Raw genomic sequence first — 27,317 nt, 5'->3', positions numbered from 1 at the left:
AAAACTCCACAGCTATTGTAAACAGCAAAAGCAGTGTAGGGTATTACTCTGAAAGTGATTTCTTCTACATGGAGGCAAGTTTAATAAGGAACCCAATGCAGTGCCTGCAACATTGCCAGAGAGTCATTAATTGAGGTACCATTTCAGGAAAAGGGTGATTATTTAAGACTGAGCCTCAGAACAACTAAAAAACAACTTGACTTCAGGGTTTCAAGTGCTACACAATTGGGTGATAAAGCTATGGGAAACAGTCCTGGAGAGTGCAGGCTAGAAATAGACCCACTGAGCAGTGTGACCTCAGGCCAGGGAGGAAACAGGATCCTGCCCTCCAGGATGAAAAGCAAAACCTATTATATAGCTTTCAGAAACTGCTGGGTTTGAAAATGTTGGCACTGAGTACAACAGTCTGCTTGAACCCTTTCCCTCCTGCCTACATCCAGCACAGATCAGAGGTTTGATTGCTTTTCCCCATCTACCATTATGATCAAGTACAAGCCTGGTCTGGGATGGTTGCTATACCCTTGAGTTAGTGGTTAAAGGGGCATCTGCAATAGCAAGATACCTCACAAACCCACAGCAGTAAGGCTAGGGAGGGAAAACCATGACTATCTGTATTTCAAACTGTGGATCCTGGTAAAAAATCACTTGTTCAAATTACAGAGAAAAAAATTTTTGAACTCTTTTTTTTCTTTATTTTCACTTCCTTCTTCACTGGAATTTTGCAGGTTGAATATTTTCCTTTTTTTGGTCTTATTTTTTTCTCCCTTTTTCTTCTTTTTCTCATTTGTTCTATTCTGCCTCACTTTTCTAAGTTTACCTCATTTCCTTTTACTCCTTAATAGGATCCTTTTTCTCTTTTTCTCTCCTTCTTATCTTCCATTGCTTAATTTTTCAATTTTTTTCTTTCGTTCTCTCATGCTTCCTTTCTTTCCTAGTATAACCATTACACTTTATAAATTTTTTGATACTTAGATAACTCTATGGTATTACTGTTGAATTCTTTTCTATTGTTAGTGGAGATTTTGTTGTCCCATTTAGTAGATACTGTGTTAGTAGTACTTACTGTGTTAATACTTACTGTTTTAGTGTTTATGCTATATTTATAGACCTCTTCTCCATGCTTAAGGGTGGTAAGTTATTGGTTCTTTTGTGATGTCAGTATCTACTTTGTCTTTAATGATATTATTGTTGCTGATATTTTTGCTATTGGCAGTTTGGCATATTGATTTTTAATAACAGATTTTCTCTCTATGCCAATATCCAGATTGCTTTTGTGTTACTAATAATACTAAAATCCATTCCCAGAGAACTGGATGCTGGGTTAGTTACACTGCATCTTCCCATCTCGAATTAATGGAGGTGGTCAGACCTTGGGGCAGAGGCAATTGCCTATAGTTAGCCATGCCAAGATTATGTCACTGAAAAGCAGACACTAGCTAAAGAGATCTTCATACTATCAACCAAGTCCTTCCACTATAAGCTCCCCAAAATATCAGCCCCAAAATAAAAAAAAAAACCCTCAGAAACATAAGAAGACAAGGCAGCAAAATGCCTCCAAAAACTGCAAACTCCCCTAAAGGTGATCCATGAAGAACTGAGAGAAAGGAAATCAACAGCCACATGGCCAAATATTTTGATAGGATAACAGAACATTAGAAAAAACAAATCAATTAGGTACTAGCTGCCTTCAAAGAAAAAATAACTAAACAGATAATGGACTTAACATATAAAATGATCAACAAGGTTTTAGAAGGCACTAATAAAATACTGGAAGAGCTAAACAAAATAATACAAAAACACAAAAGACCAGTTTAGCAAACAATTATAGTTCATGAAAAGAAACCGAACAGAAATCCAGGGGATTAAAAATGTTAGTAAATTATGGACAGCATTGTGAGGACAGAATGTCAGAACTAGAAGGCTGAAGTCGAAGACCAGTTATTCAGAGACACCTGGAAAGTGAGAAGAGAACATGAAGAATGGATACAACACCTTCTGGATGACTCAAAGACTAATCTAAGATTAATTACAACTAGTGAAAAATTAGAGGACAGCATAAATGGCATAATTAACCTGTTTAGAAAGAATAGAAAACTTTCCAAATATAAAGAAAAAATTAAACATGCAAATAGGTGAAGCATGTAGAATCCCAAATAGTCAAGATAAAAAAAGAACATCTCCACGACACATAATAGTCATAATTCCAGAAGTACAACAGAGGAATAGAATTTTAAAAGCTATTAGGAATAAACAATGAATCACTTAAAAAGGTAAACCAAATAGAATTACCACAGACTTCTCAACACAAACTTTATAGGCTAAGACAGCTTGGAGTGAAGTGTTGCAAGCTCTAAAAGAAAAGAAATTCCAAATCAGACTTATATGTCCTGAAAAAAATATCTTTCAAAATTGCTGGAGGCAAAAGGTATTTCCATAAAGAAAATACTACAGGAAAAGGGAAAGGGGACATTACCAGAGACCCCTGCAATGGTCCTGGCCTCCTGCAAGCCAGTACCACATCCGCTAGATAGGAAAGTGGGAAATAAAGACACAGAAACAGAGACTTAAGAGAAACTTAGTCTTCGGCTGATCTAAGCTGCTCTGGGCAGCAAAGACAAAGACTTCCCAGGACATCCAGTGTCTATTCATTACCAGTGTGGGAAGGGAGGAAGCAGGGAGGCCTTGGGACACCTGCTGATAACAAGTATCATGCAGGCAGGACTGTAGAATGAGGGCACTAGCATATCATTGCTGAAGAAAACAAAAGGTTAATTCAGAAAGGAAGAATTTAGTTGAAGTCAGTTGACCTTGGATGGAAATGAACTCAGACTATTGGACTATGTCCAATGTAACACAGCCAAATTATGGAGGGGCAAGAAGCTTGTGCTGCTATAGCCTGCTACTACTGGGCAGAAGTGTCTGATGCAGAGTACCTCATGAAATTCATGACAACCAGACTAGCACTACAAACAATTCTCAAGGATATCTGAGAAATTGACAATGAAACTAACAATGCCAAAAGCTCTAGTAGCATGAATACACTAAGAAGGATGACCAATTTAGCAGAAGGGGGAAAAAAAAAGAAATCAGCAACATGAAAATGACTCAATGACAGGAATAAGTCAATAATTTTTAGTAATAACTCTTAATGTCAATGTTCTCAATTCTCCAACCAAAAGACACAGATTGGCATAATGTATGAAGAAACAAACTCAACAAAATGAGATATACAAGAAACATGTTTAATCAAAAAAGAATTCACAGACTAAAAATCAAAAGATAAAAAACATATTCCATACAATGGAAATCCCCCAAAAATCAGGTGTAACTATCCTATTTTTAGACAAAGTGAACTCCAAGCCAAAACTGATCAGAAGAGGCAAAGAAGGTCCCTACATATTAGTTAAGAGAAAATGCAACAATTATAATAATATACAATCCAAACAATGGCATGCCTAACTTCATAAAACAAACACCCTTGGGGATAAAATACCAGATAAACACAACACAATTATGATGGGAGACTTCAACACCCCACTGTCACAAATAGATCAACTAAAAAAAAATCAGCAAAGAATGTCACAATTGAAACAAAACCCTGAACAAATGGACTTAATAGATATCTAGAGTGTTGCACCCAACAAAAGGAGAATACATATTCTTCCCAGCAGCACATGGCATGTTCTTCAAAATGGGTCACATATTAGCCAATAAAACATTAAGTAAATGCAAAAGAATCAAAATTATCCTATACACATTATAGATAATCTTGCATGAAACTAGAAATCAATGGAAAAAGAAACCATTGAAATCATGCAAATGAATGAAAATTAAACAACACACTCAAACAACAAGCCCCCAAGGGGGCTGGGGATTTAGCTCAGTGGTTTTGCAGCCTGCTGCACAGGCGCAAGGACCCAAGTTCGATCCCCAGTACTAAAAAAAAAAAAAATACACTCCTCAATAGTCAGTTACAGAATAAATCAAGGAAAAAATAAGACAGTTCCTAGAATCAAATTATACTGCCAATACAACATACCAGAACTCATGGGACACAATGAAAGCAGTCCTAAGAGGTAATTTTGTAGCTGTGAATGCCCCAATCTGAAAAACAGATAAAATACAAATAAATAACCTAATCATGCACCTGAAGCTTCTAGGAAAATAAGAACAACTCAAACCCAAAGCTAGTACAAGGAAGGAAATTATAAAGATCAGAGCAGAAACTAGTGAAATTAAGACTAAAAAATAAAAATACAAAGAACCAATGAATTGAAAAACTGCTTCTTCAAAAGTATAAACAAAATAGACAAACCCTTAGCTAATATTACTATAAAAGGAAAGAAAAGGCACAAATAAAACAAATTAAAAATGAGAAAGGTGAAATCACAATACCACTGAAAATCAGATTACTAGTAACTACTCTGAGAACCTGTAGTCCACTAAATTAAAGAATCCATGTAAAATAGATAGATTCCTAGATACATTTGAATTACCAAAGCAGTATCAAGAAGATATAGATTCTGAATAGTCCAATAACAGGCAATGAAATTGAAGGAGTAATTTCTAAAAACTACCACCTAAGGAAAACCAAAATCTGATGGATTCATCAGTGAATTCTACAAGAACTTTAGGGAAGATCTAATGCCAATACTCCTCAAGCCCTAAAATGAAACTGAAGGTAAAGGAGTAGTCTCAATGTCATTTCAGAAATCTAGTATTAGCCTGATTCCCAAACAAGAGAAGGACTCAACCAAAAAGAGAACTACAGGTCAGTTTCTTTAATGTAATAGATGCAAACATTCTCAACAAAATACTGGCAAACACAAAGCAGTAAATCATCAAGAAGATCATACATCACGACCAAATATGCTTCATCCAAAGGTTGGAGGGATGGTTCAGCATGTGCCAATCAATAAATCTAATACATCACATGAATAGAAGGAAGAACAAAAAAAATCACATGATCATCTTAATAAAATCACAAAAAGCCTGGGAAAAAATCTGACATGCATTCATGATAAAAACCCTGGAGAAAATAGTTATAGAAGAAACTTATCTCAACCTGATAAAAGCCATTTAGGACAAACTAATGGCCAACATCATATTAAATGTTGAAAACCTGAAAGCTTTCCCTTTATAATCAGGAACATGATAAGGATGTCCACTATTACTACTCCTGTTCAATATAGATCTCGAAATGTTAGCCAGATAAATCAGTCAAGAGAAGAAATAAAATGGATATGTGTAGGAAAAGAAGAAATCCAATTATCGTTACGTGTTTCTCTACATAGAAGACCAAAAATAAATGCACCAAAAGGCTCCTAGAATTATTAACCAAGTTCCATAGCAGAGAGGGATTCAAAGTCAACACACAAGAATCAAAGCATCCCTGTAGACCAATAATGTACTCACAGAGAAAGAAATAGGAGAACAGTACTATTCACAATAGCATGAAGAAAATTGAATACATAAGAATTAATTTACCAAGGAATTAAAAAAACTTATATAATGAAATCTACAGTACTCTGAAAAAGGAGCTTGAAGAAGACATTAGAAAATGGAAAAATATCCCCTATTCCTGGATAGGTAGAACACATATTGTCAAAAATGGCCACATTTGCAAAACTGACATATAGATCCTAATCAAAATGCCAATAATATTCCTCACAGATCTAGAGAAAACAATCATAAAATTCATATGGTATAAGAAGTGACCCAGAATAACAAAAGCAATCTTGAGCAACAAGAGCAAAGCAGTCAACATCACAATTCTGGACTTCAAGATACAAAGCTACAGTGATTACAAAAAAAAATAAAAATAAAACAGGGACCGGGGATTTAGGCTCAGTGGTTCTGCCGCCTGCCTCACAAGCACAAGGTCCCGAGTTCAATCCCTTTACCAAAAAAAAAAACAAAAATAAGACACGGTTTTGACACAATGACAGACATGTGGATCAATGAAACAAAATAGAGGAATCAGAAACAACACCAGCTATCTGATGTTTGACAAAGGGGCCAAAAACATATGCTAGAGAAAAGATAGCCTCTTTAGCAAGTGGTGCTGGAAAACTAGCTATCCACAATCCACACAAAGAAGATTAAAGCTAGACCCATAGTTCTCATCATGTACTTAACTTAAATGAAAATGGATCCAAAAATCTAAATTTTAAAACAGAAATAATTAATGTGCTGGATAAAACAAGTAAAACTTTCGAACACATAGACATAGGAAAAGATTTCTTGAATAGAAGAATCCCAGTTGCACATGAAATAGTACCAAGAGTCAACAGGTAGGATTATATCAAATTAAAAATTTCTGCACAGCAAAAGAAACAACCACAGAGTGAGAGACAAACTAAAGAATGTAAAGAATGAGAAAAAAATTACCAGCTATTCCTCGAATGCAGGACTATTATCTAGAATATACAGAGAACTAAAAAACAAAAACTTAGACCTTTCAAAATAAGTGACTCAATCAAAATGGGCAGCTGAAATGAATAGACCCTTCTCAGAAGAAATACAGAACAAAAAATAAATACGTGAAAAAATGTTCAACATGTTTGTCCATTAGAAAAATGAAAATTATAACAATGCTCTGATTCCACCTTACTTCAGAAAGAATGGCCATCTACAAGAAATCAAATAATAGCAAATGTTCCCCAAGGCTTTGGGGAAAAAGGAATTCTTCTGGCAAACTAGTATAACCATTATGGAAATCAGTATGAAGATTCCTCAAAAAATTAAAACTAGAAATTCCAGTAGACCCAGCTATTCCCCTTCTAGGTATCTTTCTGAAAGAGTTAAAGATATTATATTATAGTGGTACATGCAAACCAGTGTTTATAACAGCACAACTCATAATAGCTAAATCTTGGGAGCATCCTATATGTCCATCAGCAGGCAAATGGATAAAAAAAAATTTGCAGGGCTGGGGATATAGCTCAGTGGTGCCATGTCTGCCTGCCAAGCACAAGGTCCTGAGTTTGATCCCCGGTACCAGTACCAAAAAAAGGGGTTTTTTTTTGCATTTATACACGATACAATCCTACTGTTCCATAAAAAAGGATAAACTAGAGTTATTTGTAGCAAAATGGATGCACTTTGAGACCATGAAATTAAGTGAAATAAATCATACGTGAGCCTAAATAGCACGATTTCTCTTATATGAGAAAATAAAAATATAAATAAAGAATAGAAAGATAAAATTGTTTTTGCAAAAGTAAAGGGACCAGGGCCAGGGATTTAGCTCAATGGCGCCGTGCCTGCCTTGCAAGAAGAAGGTCCTGACCGGGCCTGCAGTGCTATGGCTCCAGCAGCGTGGCAGACCAGCTCTGGCCCTATTTTCTCGCAGGATCGCCTGGTCTGCGAGAACTGTCCCGGGGGTAGGGTGGACTTGAGGCACCTGCTGCCCCGAAAGTAGCAGCTAGGGGTCAGACTTAAAGCCTTGGTTTGGCACGTTCTGCACGTAATGCACACCCGCCACATCCCCCACCCCCACCCACGCCTGCTTTGGGAAAATTTTGTTAACTTGTAGTAAATGATCTCTTCTCAGCCCCCGTGTTCCTAGTGCTTTTGGCAAGTAATCGCAGTACTTTACAAAGCCATCTGCCAATATGTTTAATGACCATTTTTTATGTAACAGCTTTAAAGAACACATGACATTTTTATTTTCATTCTGCTCAGTGCTCCAGTGAAGTTAATAGCAAAGGTTACCGAGAATGCATTTGAGATGAACACCCAGTGATCCTTAGGCGCTTTGAAGAAGCCAGGGTTTGAACTATTCCACAAGTTATGTATGCTGTAGCAATATTGAGCCTTAGCTCCTAGTTTTTCTATTGAGGAATTTTTCTGAATTTGTGCTAAGCTATATAATCAATAAGCCATCTCAGCATTAAATGGAATAAGGGTTGCTGAAATATGAATAGTAATAATTAGAAGGGATGGCATCTTTTTTGTCTTCACACATTTTCATCTTTTTTTTTTACATTTTCATCTTTTCACCCTTCATTATGTAGCTTTAGTCCTAAAAGTGTATTTTTTTAATACTTGAAAAAAGTTTTTCAGTAAGCACCTTACCAGGTGTAGCTTATTTTGACATAGACACAAAATCCAAGATTCTCCAGATCCAAAAGAGGATTCAAACAGGACTATGCTAAAGAGAGATATGGAATATCTTCAATGATACAGTCACAAGAAAAACCAGATCAAGTTTTGGCTTTGGTTAAAGACTTGACAGTACAAAAAGCCGATGAAGTTGTTTGGGTGCGTGCAAGAGTTCATACAAGCAGACCTAAAGGGAAGCAGTGTTTCTTAGTCCTACGTCAGCAGCAGCTTAATGTCCAGGCTCTTGTTGCAGTGGGAGACCATGCAAGCAAGCAGATGGTTAAGTTTGCTGCCAACATCAACAAAGAAAGCATCATAGATGTAGAAGGTGTTGTGAGAAAAGTGAATCAGAAAATTGGACGCTGTACACAGCAAGATGTTGAATTACATGTTCAGAAGATTTATGTCATTAGTTTGGCTGAACCCCGCCTGCCCCTACAGGTGGATGATGCTGTTTGGCCTGAGGTGGAAGGAGAAGAGGAAGGAAGAGCTACAGTTAACCAAGATACAAGATTAGACAACAGAGTCATTGATCTTAGGACATCAACTAGTCAGGCAATCTTCCGTCTTCAGTCTGGCATCTGCTATCTCTTCCGAGAAACTTTTAATTAACAAAAGTTTTGTGGAAATCCAAACTCCTAAAATTATTTCAGCTGCCAGTGAAAGAGGTGCCAATGTATTTACTGTGTCATATTTTAAGAATAATGCATACCTAGCTCAGTCCCCACAGCTGTATAAGCAAATGTGCATTCGTGCTGATTTTGAGAAGGTTTTCTGTATTGGACCAGTCTTCAGAGCTGAAGACTCCAATACTCACAGACATCTAACTGAATTTGTTGGTTTGGACATTGAAATGGCATTTAATTATCACTACCATGAAATTTTGGAAGAAATTGCTGACACCTTGGTACAAATATTCAAAGGACTTCAAGAAAGATTTCAGACTGAAATTCAAACAGTGAATAAACAATTTCCATGTGAACCATTCAAGTTTTTGGTGCCAACTTTAAGACTAGAATATTGTGAAGCATTGGCTATGCTTAGAGAAGCTGGAGTTGAAATGGGAGATGAAGAAGATTTGAGTACACCAAATGAAAACCTGTTGGGTAGTTTGGTAAAGGAAAAGTATGATACACATTTTTATATTCTTGATAAATATCTGTTGGCTATAAGACCTTTCTATACTATGCCTGACCCAAGAAATCCTAAACAGTCTAACTCTTATGTTATGTTCATGAGAGGAGAAGAAATATTATCAGGATCTCAAAGAATACATGATCCTCAGTTGCTAACGGAAAGAGCCTTACATCATAGAATTGATTTGGAGAAAATTAAGGCTTATATCGTTTCCTTCCGCTTTGGAGCCCCTCCGCGTGCTGGTGGAGGCATTGGGTTGGAACGAGTGACTATGCTGTTTTGGGGATTGCATAATGTGCGTCAGACCTCGATGTTTCCTCGTGACCCCAAAAGACTCACTCCTTAAAGCTGTGCTTTTTACTTTTTCCAGTAATCTATTGATCAGGCTGTTTTCCTTAGATACTTAAAATATGCAACAGAATAAATGTCTTATCTAAAGTTCCACTATTATTTTTGAATTCAATCAGTATAGGTTAATTTACAAGAATTTTTTATAACTTCAAGGATGCTTCAGAAAGAAATGCTTGACCATTTTAATGAGAAGTTCATATGGTTACAGGGCCAGAGATTTAGCTCAGTGGCACCGGGCCTCAAGCACAAGGTCCTGAGTTTGATCTCTGGTAACCGAAAAAAAAAAAAAGTTGTTCATATGCTTACATTAAAAATTTATATTACATTACTACCATAAATGTTAACAAGAGTTTTAAACAGTTAAAATTATGCAGATTTTTTCTATGTTATGGTTACCACAGAATTAACATCTTAAATTTTCAATATTTGAACTGACTTTTTAAACTTTTAACATTGAAATAAGAACAATTGAAGGGTCGGGGATTTAGCTCAGTGGTTTCGCCGCTTGCTGCACAAGCGCTAGGACCAGAGTTTGATCCCCGATACCAAAAAAAAAAAACAATTGGAGAAGTACCCAAGCTTTTAACAAATATGTAATTGGCAACTTGTGGAAAATTAAACGAATAGTATCAGTTCTTTAAACTTATACCAAGAAATCATGTAAAGCAAGTGAAAATACTTAAGAGAAAATATTCAAAATAATATTGTATTAAATTGTTACATTCTAAACTTGAATTTCAATAAAATTTTAAAACAAAAAAAAAAGAAAAGAAGAAGGTCCTGAGTTTGATCCCCAGTACTGCAAAAAAAAAAAAAAAAAAAAAAAAAAAAAAAAAGTAAAGGGACCAAGAGATGGAAGGAGGAGAGGGGAAGAGAGGATTACTAAAAGAATTAAGATTTGTTATATTATATACCAGCTCCCCAGAAAGATTGCACTTGATCTTAGCCAAAAGGCCGAGAAGCGATCCCCAGAAAGATTGTAATCATTATATATTGCAACTTTTACCAATAAAAAACAGTGTGCTTTCGATGATTGTCCTCTAGGAAACATCATCCAGTGTCTCCAAATATACTTTTTAGGCAACTAATAGCAACTATAAATATTATATGATATTTCACATCTGAAATAACAATTTATTTGTGTCTGAATGTAGAGATAATGGTAAGAACCGCAGTATACATAAGGTATAATATACACATTGACAATGAAAAATAAATTGAAAATATTATTGTGCTTTAAATCATTTTTAAACTTTGCAGCTATATATTTGATGTAACTATTCATTGGAATGAATATGTTTCCAATAACTAAAACATAACAGGGTAATCTTCAAGAAACAATAATAAAATGAAGCTAGGAAAAATGAAATATATAAATGTTGCCATTACACTTTTTCGATTTTCTTTCATTTTCATAATTTTCTGTTTATTTGTTAGTATTTTTACATAAGCTTTGTATTATGTTAATTTAACGATAGGGATAACTCAGCATAAACTAGAAGGGGAATGATGTTATTGAGGTAAAATATTTAATACAAGTGTGAACTTCTTTTTAATGCAGAGAAATGATAAATTAATTTGTCTTATTCTATCTTTAGAAATACTAATTACCTTAGCTTGACTTCTACCTGGAAAATTTTATCTGCTGAAGAGTTGAGCATGTGAGAGCCAAAAGTTCTATTCCAGAGTCTGAGAAGACAATTTATAATAGATCATATCACATATTTATAGATCCAAAATATTGACCACAATGTGGTTCCCTCTGCTATCCCTGAAAATGAGTGTGGTCTGGCTCACTACAGGCCAAAATTGTTGACACAATACTCTCCCACTAACTCAAAAAATTGGGGTGTCAACTGAAACTGTTCACCAACAGTCATTTGTATATGTTCATTAATTTACTAAAAATCTTTTAATTCATACAAGAGACAAAATTCTAATATTTTGGAGGTATGTAGTTTAGTGAGTTTTTAATAGAGAAATAAGTGTATAAGCAAATCTGAGATTGTCCTAGGAGGAAATAAATAGGGGTAAATAGAACTCCAAAAAGTGTACATCAAAGTGGTAGGTCTTTTGGCTTCCCAGGAACTATGTCTGTATTGAGATTGTGTCAATGAAAACAGCTGGGAAGAGCATTTGTGGCAGAGGAGAAAACAAATGCAGAGACTATGGGACATGAACTGTTTGGTATGAGTAATGAATGGTAACAAGGCCAATCTTCTCTAATGCAATGAGTAAAGGACCAAATAAGGTTGGAAAATTTCATTGGGTTCTTATCACATAGGTTCTTGATGCTATAAGTTGGTCATTAATGCTAGAAACAATAAGAACCTATTGAAAGATAAATATTTGGAGGACCGATTTAGGAAAAACTTCTATACATGATTCATAAAATTCTGTAAGTTGTGCATGATAATCTGATATGTTATCAATTCTGTTTTATGCATATATGTGAATATTTATTTACTTATGCCATTCCCTGTTCCAAATGTATTTGGGATGGTTCTCTGGAAGAGAACAAACAAGCCAAATAAATAGATGGATAGATAAATAAATAAATAAATAAATCCAAACTAAAAAATAGCTCTAAATACTTGAAGTTTTGTTTTCCTTGGAAGATAGCAAGAGTAAAAGAGGAAAATTAGTTCCTGAAATACTGCAAAGAGAGAAAAATGGTTTATTTTCAAAGACAAGAGAATTAGAGGTATAGTTTTAGGGTTTATATTTTGAATGTTTTAACTATAGGTTGGTATACCAGTCATAATTGGCTAAGCTATATTGCATAGTATTCCATTGTTTCTATATAATATACTTTACCAGCACTCTGTTGACATAGAATTTTTTAAATTTCCTTTCCATTTTTAATAGTATAAAAAATACAGCAGTAAACATCCTTATACACATCAATTCTTGAAATCTTAGGAGCATATCTCTGGAGAAATTACTAAGAGTGGAATTGCTGGTTTATTTTGTGTTGTGTTCAGATTTGTGAAGATGTTGTCCAGTTGCTTCCCAAATGGTTGAATAAATTTACAGAATTACCTATAGAAGTAAAGAGTTCACAGAGTTGTTCTTGGTGACACTTGTAGAGAAATTGTTTTTGATTTTGTTTCCCAATCCTGAATTATTGCAACCAATTTATATATTTGAAGCACTTCCACTTAGGCAGGCAAACAGAAAATTGCTTTCAACTGCAGCCACTTTTCTTACTCTCCACTGTGCATTATAACCAAATGCTTTGAAAGTCTATCTTAATTAACTTTTTTCCTTAACTCAGTTGGCACTGAATCGTGGTACTCTGCAAGGTGTACAGTCTTTAGAAATATTAACTTAATTTTAAAAAGCTTCAATTTGTAGGTGTTCAGGGACCATATAATCTTTCCACATTAAGCAATATTTGAAAAGACTTTCTCACAGTGCTTCATTTTCACAGAAATACCTCAAGTGTGGAGTATTTATTATCATAAAACTTAAATGCATTTGCCAAATTTACTCTGGTTAGAATCTGTGCTGGTTACAGAAAATTTCCAGCGTCTATTCTACATAAATCACTGGTTTATTTAGAATAATTAGAGATCAGATAAAATGCTCTGCAAAATGATTACCTCACAGGGATATCATAATAATATAAATTATCTATAAATTTTTCTTAATGTAACTCACAGTTTTCTACATTGGGGGGGGGGGTAACAGGGATTGAACTCGGGACCTTGTGCTTGCGAGGCAGGCACCGGAACCACTAAGCTAAATCCCCGGCCCGGTTTTCTACATTATTTAAGAATTAAATGTTCCAATTCTTTTGCTGAAACCTAACAGTTTGCTTACATTGACTTTAGATATTTATTTGCTATATTTGTTCTCTTTGCTTGTTTTCCTATAATAGCTTCTAAAATCTCTTTTTATATTCAAGGACTAATGCTGCATTGAAAATAGAGAGCATAAAAGATGGAATCTGGAAGTTTCCCTTGATCTTGATGGCTACAGATCCTGATATGGAGGAAATTATTAACATACGAGGAGTTGGTTTACAAAAGGAATCTACTATGAACTTTAGGCTGACAAGTCCCACAAGGTACTTTATCAAACAAAAGTATATAACTAGCTTTATGAGTGTGATTTATGCTGAATTCAAACATTTAAAATAGAAAACTCTGCAGGTCATCTTTTATTAGTTAAGTCAAAATTGTATTGCTTCCATGACTCAGTTTTATAGACTTCATAAATTTCTATTTGAAAATTGAAAAATAAAGTGTACAAAATCAGAATCAAAAGGAGAAGCAAAAGCAAATAAGTAGATATTGAAATTTAAGATAATATTGTTATTTGTTTTACACAGAATGTTTCAACGTATTTTTTCAGAGATACATAAGTTATTTCCTATCTAAATTTTTTTTCTTAAATTCTTTTATTGGTACATTTTAGATATACAACACAATTACATTTCTCATTGGGAATTTGTACCTTTATATGATGCAAATTGGTTCTTATTTATTCCCCATTCCTAGCCCTCCCTTCACCAACACCACCCTTCCCTATTTACAAAGACTTTATTTCCATTTTTTCCATTTCTCATCATTTTTCCTTTCCCTTCTTTCCTTTCCCCTGCCCCTCCCACTACCCCTGCCCCTTTGGACCTTTTCTTCCTATTTTACATTATGAATTATTCATTCTAATCATTGGTACATTTTAGGTATACAATAGAATGACATTCATCATTGGAAATTTGCACCTTTACATAACCTCTCTTGGTTCTTATTTTTCACCCTTGCCCAGCCCACCCTTCAACCCCTCCATTCTTCCCTATTTACAAAGATTTTGTTCCTATTTTTCCATTTTCTCATATTAATCCCATTCACTTCTATCCTTTCCCCTACCCCTCCCACCCCTTCCCCTTTGCCCTTTTCTTCCTATTTCACATTACCTATTATGCATTTAGTCCTTATTTACACTTTCAGTTTCTCACACCAGAGAAACTATTCGGTATTTATACATGTGTGTCCTATTCATTTCACTTAAGAGTATTGCCTCAATGTGCATCCACTTAGCTATAAATGTCTCTAATTTCTCATTTTTTATGGCTGAGTAGTACTCCATTTTATAAAAAAAAACACATATTCTTTATCCAGTCTCCAGATGATGGGCATTTGGGCTGTTTCCAAGTTTTAGCTATCACAAACTGTGCTGCTGTGAACATGGGCTTACATATATCACTGTGGTATGATACTTTTCATTCTTTGGGGAAGATCCCCAGCAGTGGAATAGTGGGGTCAAATGGGACTTCCAGTCCTAGTTCTTTGAGGTATCTCCATACTGATTTCCACAGTGGTTGCACCAGTCTACACTCCCACCAGCAGTGGAGCAGGGTTCCTCTTTCCCCACAGCCCCGCCAGCACTTGTTATTCGTTGATTTCATGATAGCAGCCATTCTTTCTTTAGTGAGGTGGAATCTCAGCATTGTTTTCATTTGCATCTCTCCAATGATCAGTGATGTTGAACATTTTTTCATGTATTTATTTGCTATTTCTACTTCCTTGTCTGAGAAATATCTGTTCATTTCAGATGCCTATTTTTGGATTGGGCCTTTAAATTTGGGAGGTCTGATCTTTTTAAATTCTTTATAGAGTCAAGATAGTAGACCTTTGTCTGAGGAAAAGCAGGTGAAGATTTTTTCCCACACTGGCACACTGCTGGTCTTTTCTCTTGCTGTGCAGAAGCTTTTTAATAAGAAGAGATCCCACTTGTTGATTGTTTGTGCTAGTTCATGGCCAACGGAGGTTTTGTTCATAAAATCTTTTCCTACACCGATGTCTTCAAGAGTTCTACCTAACCTCTGTTCCAACTCGTTCAGTTTCTATTTTAATATTTAGATCTTTAATCCATTTCGATTTTAGTTTAGTGCATGGTGAGAGATATAGGTCTAGTTTTAATCTTTGGCAAGTTGAAGCCCAATTTTTCCAGCACCGTGTATTAAAGAGGCTATCTTTCCGCGAGTGAGGGTGTTTGGCTCCTTTATCGAAGATGAGGTGGCTTAGTGTGTCTGGCGTTGTTTCTGCATCTTCTGATCTGTTCCATTGGTCCTCAGGTCTGTTTCTTTGCCAGTACCATACTGTTTTATGACAGTAGCTTTGTAGTATAGTTGCAGGATGGGGATTGTGATACCCCCTGCCATGTCTCTGTTACCTACAATTGCTTTTGCTATTCTGGGTCTCTTCTTGTTCCAAATGAATTTTTGGATTGTTTTCTCAAGGTCCGTGAAGTGTGCTGCTGGGATCTCAATTGGAATTGCACTGAATCTATATAGCAGTTTTGGAAGTATGGCCATTTTCACTATATTAATCCTTCCTACCCAGGAGCAGGGGATGTCTGTCCATTTTCTGGTATCATCTTCAATCTCTCTTTTCAGAGTGCTATAGTTTTCAGAGAAGAGGTCTTTGATTTCTTTCATTAGGTTGATTCCTAGGTATTTCAGTTTTTTGGATGCTATTGTGAAAGGAATTGTTTGCCCTATTTCTCTCTCAGTGAGTCTGTCATTCGTGTAGAGGAAAGCTATTGATTTTTGTGTGCTGACCTTGTAACCAGCTACTTGACTGAATTTGGCTATTAAGTCCAGAAGACTTTTGGTGGAGTTCTTGGGGTCTTCTATATAGAGTATCATGTCATCTGCAAATAATGACAATTTGACTTCTTCATTTCCTATCTTTATTCCTTTTATTTCTTTCTCTTGTCTAATTGCCGTGGCTAATGTTTCCAGAACTATATTGAACAAGAGTGGTGATAGTGGACATCCTTGTCTTGTTCCTGATTTTAGTGTGAAGGCTTTCAGTTTTTGACCATTTAGTATGATATTGGCTGCTGGTTTTTCATAGATGGCTTCTATCAGTTTGAGGTAGAAACCATCTATTCCAATTTTTTGTAGGGTTTTAATCTTAAAGGCATGTTGGATTGTGTCAAATGTTTTTTCTGCATCTATGGAGATAATCATATGGTTTTTGTCCTTTGCTTTATTGGTGTAGTGTATTACATTGATTGATTCACGTATGTTGAACCATCCCTGCATCCCTGGGATGAATCCCACTTGATCAGGGTGTATGATCTTCTTGATGATCTTCTGCATTTTGTTTGCCAGTATCTTATTAAGGATTTTTGCATCTATGTTCATTAGTGAGATTGGCCTATAATTCTCCTTTTCAATTGGGTCTTTCTCTGCTTTGAGGATCAAGGTGATGCTTGCTTCCAGGAAGAATTTGGGAGTATTGCTTCCCTTTCAATTTCATTGAAGAGTTTAAACCTTAATGGCAGTAGTTTTTCTCTAAATGTCTTGTAGAATTCAGCAGTGAAGCCATCAGGGCCTGGGCTTTTCTTTGTTAATAAGTATTTAATTACATTTTTCATTTCATTGCTTGATATTGGGTTGTTTAGAATTTTTAGGTCTTCTTCATTCAACTTTGCTAATTCATATGTATCTAGGAATTTGTCCATTTCTTCTGTGTTGTCCATCTTATTGGTGTATAGTTTCTGGAAGTAGGTATTGATGATCCTCTGGATTTCTGCTGGGTCTGTGGTAATTTCACCCTTTTCGTTCCTAATTGCATGGATTTGGACCTTTCCTTTCCTTTTTCTGATAAGGTTGGCTAAGGGTTTGTCAATTTTGTTGATTCTTTCGAAGAAAGAACTCGACTTCATCGATATTTTTGTATCATTCTCTTAGTCTCCATTGCATTGATTTCTCTTCTGACCTTTATAATTTCCTCCCTTGTATGAGCTTTGGGGTTGTCCTGCTCTTCTTTTTCTAGAAGCTGGAGGTTCAGCATCAGGTTGTTTAATTGGGCTCGTTCTGTTTTCCTAATATGCATATTGACTGCTATAAATTTCCCTCATAATACTGCTTTCATTGTGGCCCATAGATTCCGATATGTTGTATTGTCATTGTCATTTAATTGAAGGAACTGTCTGATTTCTTCTTTAATTTCCTCTGTGACCCATTGGTTATTCAGAAGTGTGTTGTTCAATTTCCACATCTTTATGAAATGTTTTGAGTTTCTTTTGCTATGGATCTCTAATTTCATCGCACTATGGTCTGATAATATACAGGGGATTACTTCAGTTCCTTTGAACTTACTTAAACATGTTCTATGTGTGAGTATGTGGTCTGTTTTGGAGAATGACCCATGTGCAGCTGAGAAGAATGTGTATTCTGATTTTGTGGGGTGGAAGACTCTGTAAACATCTGTTAAGTTCATTTGTTCAAGAGTTCGATTGAGTTCTAGTATTTCATTATTTATTTATTGTCTAGTTGATCTATCTATTTATGACAGTGTGGTGTTGAGGTCCCCCACTACAATTGTATTAGTGCATATATGACTTTTCATGTCCATTAGTATTTGTTTTATATAGTTGGGCACACTAGTGTTTGGTGCATAGATATTTATGATTGTCATCTCTTCCTCTTGGATTGTTCCCTTTACAAGGATGTAGTGTCTTTCTTCATCTCTCTTAATCAGTGTTGGTTTGAAATCTACTTGATCTGCAAAGAGGATATCTACTCCTCCTTTTTTGGGGGTTCCCATCACATGGAGTATTGTTTTCCACCCTTTAACTTTCAATCTATGAATTTCTTTTTGAATTAAGTGTGTTTCTTGCATGCAGCATATTGTTGGATTTTGCTTCTTGACCCATTCTGCCAATCTATTTCTTTTGATTGGTGAATTGAGACCATTAACATGGATGGTTATAACGGAAACATATTGACTTGTCATTGCCATGACTTTTTCTTTTTGTTGGGTTCTCCCCCTTTACATTTAATTTCTTGTCATGACAGATGGGCTCATTCTGCTTTGCTTCCTGTGGTTGTGATCCTCAATGTCTGTCCCTAGAATACTGTGTAAAATTCTTTGGAGTGCTGGTTTGGTATTCATGAAGTTCCTAAGGTGCTCTTTGTTCTGAAAGTATCTTATTTCTCCATCCATTTTGAAAGATAGTTTTGCAGGGTACATCAATCTGGGTTGGAGGCTGTTTTCTTTTAGGGCTTGGAATATGTCACTCCAAGCTCTTCTTGCCTTGATGGTTTGTGTTGAGAAGTCTGCTGTGATTCTGATGGGCTTTCCTTTGTATGTAATTTGTTTCTTTTCTCTAACTGCTTGTAAAACTTTGTTCTTTTGTTGAGTTTCTGGAATCTTAACAATTATATGCCTATGTGTAGATTTTTTTTGATCAAGGCTATTTGGAGTCCTATATGCCTCACTTATCTGTATATCAAGCTCTTTTCCCCTGCTTGGGAAGTTTTCTGCCATTACTTCTGTGAAGAGTTTTTTAATGTCATCTGCACTCTCTCCTGTTTCTTCACTGACTCCAATCAGTCTTATGTTATTCTTCTTTGCATCATCTAGCAGCTGCTGGATTGATTTCTTGTGTTATCTTATAATTTTGAAACAGTTTTTCTTTTCCTGGTCATTAATTGCAATCTTATCTTCTATATCTGAAATTCTGTCCTTACTTTGACTCATTCTGCTGTGTAGACTCTCAGTGGAGTTTTTCATGTTCTGGAAATCTATTTGGATTTGTTTTATGGATTCCATTTGTTTCTTATGTTGGGATTCCATCATGTTCATCAGCTCCTCTCTAGCTTTTTTAATCATGTCTTGCACTAGGAGCACAATTTGTCCTGTTATCTGAGAAATTATTTTTGATTTCATTTTTCCCAGATCCCCTTTTGTTGCCAGTTCAGTGGGTCCAGGTGGTTGAGTATCAGAGTGTTCCATCTCATTTCCCTTTGGGGTTGCTGTAGGTGATCTGGAAGTCTGGTTTTGAGACTTAATTTACATGTTGTCTCATTTCGACTGGGGGAGCAGGGAGGTTCTGTTGGCGCCTGGGTGGCTCAACTCCTCTCAGCTGGGAGAGGTGGGCCTGGGACCGGGAGTGGCGGTACGGTTGGTGGCCTGGAAGCCCCTTCCTCTGGACCAGGAGCAGTGGAAAGATGGCTCAGAAGCCCCTACCTCTGGGAAGGAATTCTTTAAATGCTGAGAACTTGATTAGCTCCAGTACCATGTTCTGGTGGTCTCGTGTCCTCTGTGTCTTTGTAGTGTGGAACCAGGTGGCTGTACAGAGAAGAGGCCAAAGGAGCAGGGGGGAGGTCCAGTGGATTGCTTCCGGGGCGCTTGCTGATTCAGTGTTTTCAGCGTGCCTGGCGACCTCGGAACTGGGTCCACAGACCTGCCTGTCTGCTGCGGGCTGATTCTGTGTTTTCAGCGTGACTCTATCTAAATTTTAATGGTGTTGGGTTGTTGAATTGTTTACCTATGTGGAGATGATTGGGTAGCCTGTACTGATTTATTCTGCAGTCAACTCTTGTTCCCATCCCCAGTCTCATACAATCACTATTTTACTTTCTATCTCTAAAGCTTTGCCTTTTCTGGATATTTCATAGAGTGAAATCACATAATGTGCTGTCATTTGCACATTACTTTTTGCAATATCCTTTTCTAAAGTTCAACAGTTTTGCTGAAAAATCACTGCTCAGTCTATTGTATGCATTTTGTTTATTTCTGGAAACTTGAAATTGTTGATTTTTAACATCTGTCCAATTTTATAGATACTTTGTGGGGAGTGGATTTGCTTGCCTCATCTAGTCAAATGGAAGAGAATTCTGTAATATTTTAATTATAGTATAGTTGCATATAAAGACTCCCTGAGATTGTATGTTTCAAATGCTAAGATCTTATTATAAGTACCTTAATATTCTTAGCTACAGAATTTGTTTTGGTCAGATCCATTCTTAATAGGGGTTAAGACTGTCTACTAAACACACAGAGCTAAGCTTTGAGACCAGACAATGAAGGGTTTCATGTTATTGGGTCACAGTGATTCCACATTTATTCTGCACAAAACCTGAGAAGTAGGAATATGTGAGGGAAGTGCTTAACTAACTGGTTCTCTATTTCTAAAACTGATACTTTGACTGTCTGTGATTCATGATGGCTAAGGCTGTGCACTATATTTGTCATAGAAATTACCTTTCCAAAGATACTGGGTGTGCATGAATACATTCTGCAAAAAATGAATGATGAATAGTTACATGTATAATCACTTGTTCTATTGGGAGTCAAATGATGCAAGACTTTGCAGGTAGGGTGACTACAGAATTCACTTTCTCAACCTGAACTTTCTTGAGAATGAAAGAAGGCTCAATTAAAAATTAGACTAAACTTATGCATATCTAAACAAAACTGGTGCTTCCTGTCGGTTATAGACCATAGCATGATACTTGTGGTTTATGTAAACAGTAAGATCAAGTCATCAAACCATTTTTCATGTACTTACCATAGGTAATTGCTCCTTGGCAAAGTATCTATTTAGTTCTTTGGAGTATTTTGTAATTGGACGTGTTTTATTTTACTGTTCAGTTTTGAAAATTCTTTGTACATTCTCGTCATCAAACTCTTAACTGTATTTGTATGGCACAAGAGTTTGTAATCTTTATAAAGTCAACTTTATCATTTTTTTTCATGCTTCTCTTGTCATGTCCAAGAACTCTTCATCTAGAATTAAATCTCAAATATGCTCTTCCATGTTTGCTTTAACATTTTTAGAGTTTTACATTTCAAGTGTAAAACAATGATATATTTTACCATATACTATGTATGGTGTGGTTTAGGTCAAGGTTTAGTTTTTGCTTCAATTTTTAGTTTTTATTGGTACATGTTTCCAATACATAATGATTACATTCCTTATGTGGACTTGTAGAATTAAATCTTTTTTGGCGAGCCCTTCTCCCTTTCATCTCTTAATTCCCTTCACATGTGAGAAAGATCTATCTCCTTACTTATTATCTATCTTTTATTTTGCTCTTTGCTTATCTGTTGAGTTTTTCATATAAGGGAAACTATGTGATATTTAATCTTGTGTTTCTGGTTTATTTCATTTAACAATAGTGCTTTTCAAGGAATTTACACATGTGTGTCCTATTTATTTCACTTAAGAGTATGGCCTCAATATGCATCCATTTAGCTATAAATGTCTCTAGTTTCTCATTCTTTATGGCTGAGTAGTACTCCATTTTATAAAAAAAAAACCCACATCTTATTTATCCAGTTTCCAGTTGATGGGCACTTGGGCTGTTTCCAAGCTTTAGCTATTACAAACTGTGCCGCTATAAACATGGATGCACATATATCACTGTGGTATGATTCTTTTAATTCTTTGGGGAAGATACCCAGCAAGGGAATAGCTGGGTCAAATGGGACCTTAAAATGAATAATTGCTAATTTGAAATAGGAAAAGGTCCAAAGGTGTAGAGGTGGTGGGAGGGGAAGTGGAAAGGGAAGAAGGGAAAGGAAAAATTATGAGAAAAGAAAAAAAATGTAAACAAAATCTATGTAAATAAGGAAGGGTGGAGGAGGTGAAGGGTGCACAGGTAATGTGGAAAAAAATAAGAACCAAGATTCATCATGTGCAGGTACAAGCACCCAATGATAAATGTAAATGTATTATATACCTAAAATGTACCAATAAAATTATTAAAAAGAAAAAATAATAATACTTTCAAGGAGCTCTGCTGTAAAGAAGGATAAACTTAAGTAATTTGTAGATTTACTGTTTTCATTGTGAATATCCAGCAACATTTGTTAAAAAGACTATATTTCCCCTATTAAGTTGATTTTGCTACTTTGTCAGAAATCAAGTGGATACATTTATGTGGTTCCAATTTTTAACTTTGTATTCTGTTCCATTTATCCTCAGCTTATAGTCATGTACAATGATTTCTCTCACTTGATTATTCTGTTGAAAATTGTTTTAGCTATTCTAGTTCAACTAACTTTCCATATACATTTTAAAATAAGCTTGTTTAGTTCTACAAATTATCTAGTTTTATTTTGAATGGAATGTATTAAATCCATACAAATCGCTGGTATTTGTAATCTGTGCTATGCTATTTCCTAAACTATATATTTCACGGTGTTTATTACACTAAGACACATCCCTCTATTTATTTAGATCTTACTTGATTTCTTCCATCAGTATTTTATGATTTTCAACTTTTTGATCCTGCACAAGTTTTAGTACATTTATATAAATATTTCATTTTTGAAGTAAGTGTAATTGGTTTTGTGCTTTTAACTTGTTTCCAGATATTTATTGCTATTATAGAGAGATACAGTTTAACTATTTGTGTTTACCTTATATCTTCTGATTTTGTTGAGCAGTTATTTGTTCTATGAGCATTGTTTTTAGATTTCTGGGCACTTTCTACATAGGCACTCATGCCTCCATAAATAGGGTTAGTTGTATTTCTTTATTTCCAATCTATATGCCTTATTTCCTTTTATGCCTGTTAATTTGCTAGGACTTTCAGTGAATAAGAGTGATGAGAGTGGACAGTCATGTCTTATTTTTGACACTAAAGGAAATATTTTCACTTTTCCCCTCTTCAATATTATGTTTTTCCAAATTTAGGTGGAAGGCATTCAGCTTTTCACCATTATATGTGATACTAGATTTAGGACTTTTAAAGGTGATTTTAATAATGTCAAGGAAGTTGTTCCTGTCTATATTAGGTCTGCAGGGCTGCAATAAAAAATTACTAGACAGTTAGTAGCTTGAAGGTTATTGTTTCGTACTTCTGAAGAACAGATGTCAGAAATCCATGTTGGCAAAGCCATACTTTCTCTCAGGCTTTAAGGGAGAGTCTAGTCGGTCCCATTGCCTTAAGTTTTAGTGTTGTTGGAAATCCTAGGGATCTGGCTGCTTGTGCATAGCCTTGCTCCAATTTCCGCCTCTATCATCACATGCCCTTCTCCTTGAGTGTTCCTGTGTCTCTTCTTATAAAGACACCACTTGTATTTATATGGCTTTTCCTAATTCAGAAGTACTTCATCTTGGTTCTACTTCATCTGAAATGACACTATTCAAATAAGTTCATCTTCATAGGCACTGTGGATTAGGATTTCAGCATAACTTTTGGAAAACACAATTTATAAGATTCCTTTCTGAGAGTGTTTATTAAGAATGATTGTTTAATTTTGTCAAATGCCTATATTATCTGATGCTATCATGGCATTTTTCTTAGCCTGTTAATGTGGTAGATTATATTGATTGAAATTGCATATTGAAACAGAGTTGCATTCCTAGAATACACCCCACATGGTCTTGTTTCTTTTAAAATGTTCCTACATTTGATTTGTGACAATTCGGTCATGGTTTTTGTGGTTAGGCTCATGAGAGATTTTTAACCTGTAATTTTGGGGTTTTTTCATTTTTAGTTTATTATTATTTTACTCTGTATGCCTGGTTTTACTATATGGGCAATGCTATCCTCAAAACTTATTTAAAAAAGAAGAATGGATAAAGCAAATGCCATATATATCCATAAAGAAAATGGGCTATATAATGCACAACGGAACACCACTCAGCCATAAAGAAGGATAAAATTGCGTCATTTGTGGAAAAATGGATTCTCCTTGAGACCACAATACTAAGTGCAATAAATCATGTACAGAAGGGTAACTATTATCCAGTTTTTCTAACAGGAGTAATCCAAAATATAAATAAGCTGAAGAGCAAAATAAAAGGGAGATGGTAGGAAACAGAGTAGTATTTGTGGAGATGGGAAAGGGATCTGTGGAAGGAGGGAGAGGAAGTGAAGGGAGGGGGAATAAACATGACCACGAGGTCATAATATATGTACCAGTTCTCCATGATGAATGCATTTACAATTTATCACAAACATATACTAATAAAAATTAGCTTGGAAAATTAGCTAGGAAATAATCCTTGTTTTTATATTTTTTGGAAGATAATATTTTGAATTAGTTATGAGTCAACTTTAATTATTTGTTAAAATTATTTAGTGAAATCATTTGGATCTGAAAAATTTCTTTGCAGAAGCCTTTTTAATTTGTGTACTTAAATACTTTAATAGTTGTATATCTACTCAGACTATGTATTTCATGTTAGGCAAGTTTAATAGTTTTTGCTTTTCAACTAATTCTTTCATTTATCCTAGGTTGTCAGACTTATGTATGTAGAATTTCTTGTAGTATTTCCTTGGATATCTTTTTATATCTGAAATTGGTCATTGGCAGCTTCTTTTATCACCACCAGTCCTGAGAGAGGTATTTCAATATATTGAATTTTTAAAAGAACTAGCTCTTTGTTTTACTGATTTTCTCGACTGTTTTTCTCTTTTGTATTTAATTGATTTCTGCTTTAACTGGATGATTTATTTTTATCTCAACTTCCTAGTTTCTTGAAATAGTAGTTTAGATTATTCATTTGAGGCCCTTTCTTTTGTCTATTTTAAGTATTTATCACTATATTATTCCCTTTAGGTACTGCCTTAGATGCATTTTATGGCTTTAAGTGTTGTATTTTCATATTTGTTCAATTCTAAATGCATTCTCTATTTTCTTTGAGATATTCACTTTGATGCATGGGTTATTTAGAATAGTACCCTTTAATTTATAAGTGAATCTATTGTCCTTCATTATTGATTTTTAATTTGATTTCATTGTGTTCAGAAGGTATATTCTACATAAATTTTATTATTCATGTTTTTAACTCACTTTTTCAACAGAAGGGTCCATAGATAAAAATAGAAATCAGTAAAATAAAAGATGTAGTGTCCTGTAAGAGTCTACTAGACACTGTTGGCTGGTGGTATTGCTGAGGTGTTGTGCTTCCTTTACGATTTTTTTTTCAGTAGTTCTATAAATTGATGAAAGAGGGGTGTTGATATCCCTGGATATAATTTCTTTTTTCAGTTCTGGTTATACTAAGTGTGTTTTGGAAGCTCTAATATTTTAGTATGTGAAAATATAAGATTGCAGCATCTTTCTTATGTATTTATTTTATCATTATGTCTCTTTTCCCCTGACACATAGAAGAGAAATCTAGTTTATTTAATGTTAATATACCCTCTTCTGATTTATAAAAGTAAATATTTGCACAATATGATTTATATTCTGCTTCAAATTTATCTGCTATTGGAGCTCCATTGGCATAATTGGTTACCGCATTACTTATATAATTTTTTTTTTAACTGGGGATCAAACTCAGGACCTTGTGCTTGTGAGGCAGGCGTGGTGCCACTGAGCAAAATCCCTGGCCCAGTACTTATATAAATTTACCTGCTATTAATTTGAAGTTTATTTTTTGTACATATAGTTGGATCATCTTTAAATCCACTTTTCTAATCTCTTAATTTTTATTTGTGTTCATTAACATTATTTACATTTAAAATAATTGTTGACATGTTAAGGATTATTTCCGTTATTTTATTTTTCATTTTCTGTTTGTTCATTGTGTTCCTCATCCCTGTGTTTTCTTTTTCTTTCCTTACTCTTGTTTACTTGTAGTCTTTGGAATCTATTTTATTCATCTATAGTGTTTTACATATATTATTGTATGATTTATTTTTAAATTTGTTGTCAGTGTTACATTAATGCAGTCCAAATCACTATAAACATCTTGCTACTTTAAGAGAAATGTGGAAATCTCACTTTCATCTGAGTCCTTCTACTCTACCACTTTTTAAATAGTGTTTAATTTCTTAAATATTTCCAATATGTACATTGTATTCCATGTCTCATAATGTTAATGTTCCCTTCAAATTTCAAATATGTTTTTTAAAACTTATCAGGAAAAGGATAGTCATTAAACTCACCCTAAATTTTTATCCTTCTTTCTAAACATTTAGTCACCTCCTATCTTCTTTTAATTTTTGTTCAAAGAATATCTCTTAGCTATTTTTTAATATTAGCTCTGCTTATAACACATTGTCCTAGCTTTTCTTAATATGAGGTTGTATTTATTTCCCTTCATTAATGGAGATTAGTTTTACTTGATATAATATTCATGAGTTCTAGTCCTTTTCTTTCAGCACTGACTTCTGACTTCTGTGTTTTGTGAGGAAAATTTGTTTTCCTTGAATTACTATTCTGCTATAAGGAATGTTTCATTTCTTTTCTATGTTTTCCTTTCATTTTGGTTTTCAGAAAGTTTATTATGATATGTTGTGCCATATAATATCTATTATAGTTCTTGGCACTCTAAGACTGAATTCTATGAGGAAAGGAACTAGAATTATCTTACTCAGTGCCAGGCATGCTAGGAATATTTAATGCCTATGCTGTGCAATAAGGGAGATCTCTAAGTACATTAGTTTCCATGATAATGAGTAAAAAATAAAAACAGCAATACTCATGATGACTATTGAATATAAATTTGCTTACAAGTACACAAGGACAAAAGAAAAGCTTCATGAATTAATTAAATTTCTGGAGAACACTGGCTTATAAAACTATTTGTTATTTTTAGTCAGAGATCTTGTAAAAATATTATTTATTTTCAAAAATCAGGGTTTTGTTTTTTTGTTTTTTTGTCCTGGGGATCGAACTCAGGTCCTTGGGCTTGCGGGGTAGGTGGCAGAACCACTGAGCTAAATCCCCAGCCCTTATCAGTTATTTTTTTAATATTTCCAGATCCTTTATTAATAATGGCCAAAGCGTAAAAGAATCTAAATGTCCATCCATAGTTAAATAGATAAAAACTGTGAGATGCATATATATGTGTATATGTGTATATATATGTATATAAGTATATATACACACATATTTTTTTTCCTACAATGGAATCCTACTCAGTAAGAAAAAGGGAATAAGTTGCCAATAACCCCACCAATAAATCTCCAAATAATGAATCAGAGAACACATACCAAAAAAGTACATATA

General features: G+C 34.8%; 1 protein-coding gene and 1 pseudogene across 14 annotated transcripts in view; both read left to right on the top strand.

Annotated features, from left to right (window-relative positions):
* Positions 1–27,317, top strand: part of Cfap47 (cilia and flagella associated protein 47) — a 512,210-nt gene that overhangs the window by 419,758 nt on the left and 65,135 nt on the right. For all 14 annotated transcript variants that reach the window (XR_015442441.1, XM_087189881.1, XM_087189880.1 and 11 more), the window contains one exon: positions 13,505–13,666. Coding sequence is in view for 13 of the 14 variants with exons in the window: in XM_087189881.1 (XP_087046007.1) it covers positions 13,505–13,666 (162 nt within the window). In the remaining variant the exon portion in view is untranslated. The remainder of the gene's footprint in view (positions 1–13,504; positions 13,667–27,317) is intronic.
* Positions 7,934–9,917, top strand: LOC106009836 (aspartate--tRNA ligase, cytoplasmic pseudogene; annotated as a pseudogene).

Source organism: Heterocephalus glaber, unplaced genomic scaffold, assembly GCF_053883595.1.
Source record: "Heterocephalus glaber isolate CG9 unplaced genomic scaffold, H.glaber_assembly_v1.0 deba00001547, whole genome shotgun sequence".
NCBI lineage: Eukaryota > Metazoa > Chordata > Mammalia > Rodentia > Bathyergidae > Heterocephalus > Heterocephalus glaber.
The sequence above is the reverse complement of the archived record's forward strand: the minus strand, read 5'-3'. Positions and strand labels throughout refer to the sequence as shown.